Here is a 4,494-nt window from a genome sequence, read left to right on the forward strand (position 1 = left end):
TCATCTCTCCAAGCATCAGATGGTTGGGAATGGGTTTGGCTTGCACTGGGGCTGTGGGTGGCTGGTGGGGTGCTGGGTGCTTGGCCCCAGCCTCCAAATAGCCTGAACTAAAATGCACTGAGCAACAAAACAAGGCCTTTTATTCTAATACTTCTCTTACACTTTACTTTGTATATCAGACTGAGGAAAAAGCGTTAGTAGTCTTGAGCGTGAGGAATAGCAATTCTGTTACCATGCTGAATCATTGTGTCTGGAGACGCCTAAATTACTTCTGTATGATTAATACATTTAATCCAATTGATTAGTAGGTGAGGAGATGGACTTTGAAATAAAGTATATTTAACAGGTTCTTTAAAGGAAGGATTACAGCCTTTCAGTAGTGATGAGTTTTACGCTTGTCTATACATTGTTCTGATGGCAGGGGGTTCATGAAAGCAAGTAACCTAAAGGTACAAAGGCAAGCTATTGCAGAGACATGCTGAGTAGTCTCATTAAATGGACCAAAACAATTGAGAGAGGATATAAAAGAGCCTATCTGTTATATGATTTCCCACCCCAAGCTATTTCCAGTGTACAGAACAGGTGGAGAGGCTAAGAACGGTGCCTTTGGATATGACTGAGTCATGCAGGTAGTCCATTAAGGCTTGGCCTGCATCCAGTAGAGACATATGATGCTTTACTGGACCTATGCCACGAAGATGACTTTCTGGGTAAATCTTTGTCTAGTCCTGGTATTGATTCTCCTGCACAACTCATTTGTCTAGTAGTTTGCACAATAAAAAGATACCACTGTGGTGAAATGCTTAAAACAGTTACATGTTTACAGCATGAGAACTTCAGGAAACAACAGACTGAGAAAATAAAGGACCAAGAAATCAGTTCCAAGGTGTATTTCCTGAAGCAGACGGTCAGTAACTCCTGTGGGACAATTGGTCTGATACATGCAGTTGCTAATAATAAAGACAAAGTGAAGCTTGGTGAGTATGAATGTTCTGAAATGCTTGAATTGACATTTTTTTATGATGGGGGAAAGATTGAGTGGGTATGGGCTATAGGAGACACCTGGGGCTTTCATGCAAGCCAAGTTGAGGCATGCTGTACTGCTTCAGTGGGTACATGGGTCTTTCAGCTCTTGGAGGGGGGCATGTGGTCTCACTTTTTACCTGAATCACAGAAGGGAACGTACTTTGACTCCTCTTTGGTAGCTGCAGAGGTATCATCCTAGTGAGCGATGCAAGAGGAAAAGGGCATGTAGTAGGACTGGCCAAAATCTGTAATTAGGAAGTATCATGTTCAGAAGTAGCTATTGACATTGGTGTAGGTGATGTCAACTGAAGAGATAAAAGTTCTTCATGTCACTTAGTCTAATGTAAACAGCCTTGCTCAGGGTAGCCTATGAATCAGTCTAAAACATGTTTTCTTTTTGCTGGGAAAGCCGTATAGGATGATAAGGGTCATATAGGTCCTAAGGGTCTGTAAGTAGACTTTTCCTGCAGAGATAATAGTTTTGATGGTTCTCTTACAGAAAAGGGTGTAAAACTGGCTTAGGTAACTGGTGGCTGGAAACTCGTAGGAAACCGGATTACAAGTCCTTGTCAAAAAAGCATTGAGTCCAGGAAATAGTCTATTGTTCAAAGACTAGAGATCTGCGAAATGTAACTTACTTTCATTATTCCAAGAGAACTTGAACCCTTTGGGTAGGGTGGGATTCCTTTTTAAACAAAGGAAAACCCGTATGGAAGGCTAAATGAGAGTAGCTTTGCTTTACTCTTTTTGAGAGGATTTTCTGAAATAGCAGACTCTTGATGAGTGAAATGAATGATGCATGTAAGAGTAGAATTCAGTGCATCTTAGTACTGCACTAATTTATGTTCTGGAAAACCAAAGTAAGCCTGGCATGACAAGTGCTGTGTTCATTTGAAGGCAGGGAGACAACTCAATTTCATTTACCCATATTCTGTTAGTTCATACTTAAGTGTCCTCACAGCTGGCACCTTTCTTGAATTTCTTTAAAACAGGACTGAACACCTCTGCCATATGGGGGGGGGAAATCAGAAAAGCTAAATTCCATTTGAAAGTGAGTTCTAAGACAAGCATCCAGAGTACCCTGAAGCACCTGAACTCTGGCTCTGTGTGTAGATTAATAGCTTCTGGATAAATAGCTTGCTTCAAGTGCTAGTTATAATATGCTTATGCAGGGGATGGTTCCAGGCAGAATGCAATTACTCCTAGTTAGTGCAACAAGCATTGATTACTGAGGGCTGCGTCTGAACTGTAACTGATGCTGTACCTATACTGAACAAAATCTTTGATCATCTTGTGCAGGTGAGGGGTCTGCCCTGAAGAAGTTTCTTGATGAAACAGCTGATCTGTCTCCTGAAGAGAGAGCTAAGCATTTTGCAAATAATAAGGTATATAAACTACACAAACTGCTGACAGCTATCAGCACTTAAGGATGTAGTAACCTATATCTGCTTTCTCTTAAGGCTATACAAGAAGTCCACAATTCGGTCGCACAAGAAGGACAATGTCGGGTAAGATACAAATGTGTAAAATCTTGGGAGAAGGGGTTAATGAAGGTGGTAGAGCATTGCAATTTTTTGTCTGGCAGATAGCTGTTACAGCTCATGTGGAAAGAGAAATGAGTGACTCATGGGTGAATGCTTGTGTAGGATTTCTTCCTGAAACATGGATTGAAAATTTGGTTTCAGACCCAGTCTGAAAATGTGACTGTACATTAGGATTTTTGATGCTTGGCCTTGTAGAGGTCTTGCAGAGACCTCTTCAGCTGAACTTAAGTTTTTAGTCATTTGCTGTTGCTTTGTTGTGACATCTCCTCTGTCCTGTAGTCACAAGTACTTCACAGTACTAGGCTTTTTTCAATCTAACAAATGTATCTAATGGTCTCTCTTAAGGTTGAGGACAACAGTTTGAACTTCCACTTTATCCTGTTTGTCAATGTGGATGGACATCTGTATGAATTGGGTAAGGTCCTGAGAACTCTCTGTAGTTGGACTGGGCCTGCTTTACACTGTACAGCAGCACTGGGGGCTCAGGCTAGATACTTGGAGCTGGTTAAGCTGTTCACTGAGCCTCTCAAAGCCAATACATAGTTTGTACCTTCACTTGAAGATTTTAACTGAAGATGGGTTGCACTGAAGGCCTAGGCCCTCTTGTAAAGCATGTAATCTCCTGTAAAGGTGGGAATACTTAGTCCCCTGCTTACTCAAGCTATGTATTGACAATTTATTCTGACCTCCCAAGTATCTTCATGTGTGTACTTGTTTCTTGGGCCCACTAAGCTCAGTTTTGCTAATTCAGAAGAAGTATTAAGTACACCGAGTGATTGGACTTTGTTTCACAGATGGGCGTATGCCATTTCCTGTAAACCATGGCACAAGCTCAGATGACTTGCTATTGAAGGTAAGACTTCTCCCTACCTGCTTGTTTCCCTGAAACCAAGGCTTATAAAAGGATGAGAGGCATGCATTCAGTGTATAGTGGCTGTACGTACTTGCTGTACAAGTTGGTGCTTCTTACACCGTGGTAACAAGGTAGTAGTGTGTTGCAGAGCTAGATAGCTGTTAAGTGTATTTATTAGCTGGTGCTACGAGACCTTGTAACTTAGTTGGTGGGACACAGAGAGGAGCTGCAAAGACTTGGTCTCTATAGCAAGTGTATTCTGATAGTCTAAACATTTTATTTTTCTTCCAAGGATTCTGCTAAGATCTGTAGACAATTTACAGAACGTGAAAAAGGAGAAGTTCGTTTTTCTGCTGTGGCTTTCTGCAAGTCTGCCTGAGACTCTGAAGAGATGCAAGGAAAGCAGTCTAATAGCACACCAGTAAATGCAGTCTAAACTCCAGTGCTTCAGTACTTGTTAAATACAGCTGTTCTGGTAACTTAAATTGTTTCCACCTTTTGCTATACACAGGAGCAACATTGGCTGAGCTTATGCTAAAGGATGAGCTCAAGTTTTAATGTGAACAGTTCGGACACATCAGATGTCTTTAGACTCTTTTTTCACATGTTAAGTAGAAAATGCTTAACAGGGCTTGTTTAATCTGTGTCATGTTAATTGAGCTGTTGGTTGGTATTTCCTTGTCCTTAATGAGAATAAATTTGTTCTGCTGGAAGACTAAATGGACTAAAGTGATCACTGTAACTTTCTCCAAAAGGAGTTAAGTGTGGTATCCTCTATAAACCTTGTTTTGAAAGGACCCTCAAAGCTCTCCTCTGAGCAAAAAGTTAATGTCTGCCTCAGGTGCTTTTTCTGGTGTCGTGAAGGCCTCCAAGGATGGAGAGATGCACCATTGTCTGCATAGCATATTCCAGTGCTGCACTACCCTTCTGGTAAAGCTTTTTCTAATGTCCAGTCTGAATCTTAAGCTGCAATTCGCCACCCTGAATACATTTATTTTAGAGGTGAAGGTGCGATAAAGGAACACTAAAATGTCAACTTGAAGGTGCTCTTAAACAGAGACTATTTGTATT

General features: G+C 41.1%; 1 protein-coding gene across 1 annotated transcript in view; it reads left to right on the forward strand.

The window, feature by feature from the left end:
* Nucleotides 1-4,143, forward strand: part of UCHL1 (ubiquitin carboxyl-terminal esterase L1 (ubiquitin thiolesterase)) — a gene marked incomplete at its 5' end in the record, with an annotated part of 4,501 nt that extends 358 nt beyond the window's left edge. Inside the window, 6 exons of the mRNA XM_009572585.1 lie at nt 827-977; nt 2,326-2,411; nt 2,487-2,534; nt 2,916-2,985; nt 3,365-3,423; nt 3,716-4,143. Of these exons, the coding sequence (XP_009570880.1) occupies nt 827-977; nt 2,326-2,411; nt 2,487-2,534; nt 2,916-2,985; nt 3,365-3,423; nt 3,716-3,802 (501 nt within the window). The remainder of the gene's footprint in view (nt 1-826; nt 978-2,325; nt 2,412-2,486; nt 2,535-2,915; nt 2,986-3,364; nt 3,424-3,715) is intronic.
* Nucleotides 4,144-4,494: the final 351 nt, after the last annotated feature.

Source organism: Fulmarus glacialis, unplaced genomic scaffold, assembly GCF_000690835.1.
Source record: "Fulmarus glacialis isolate BGI_N327 unplaced genomic scaffold, ASM69083v1 scaffold23912, whole genome shotgun sequence".
Lineage (NCBI taxonomy): Eukaryota > Metazoa > Chordata > Aves > Procellariiformes > Procellariidae > Fulmarus > Fulmarus glacialis.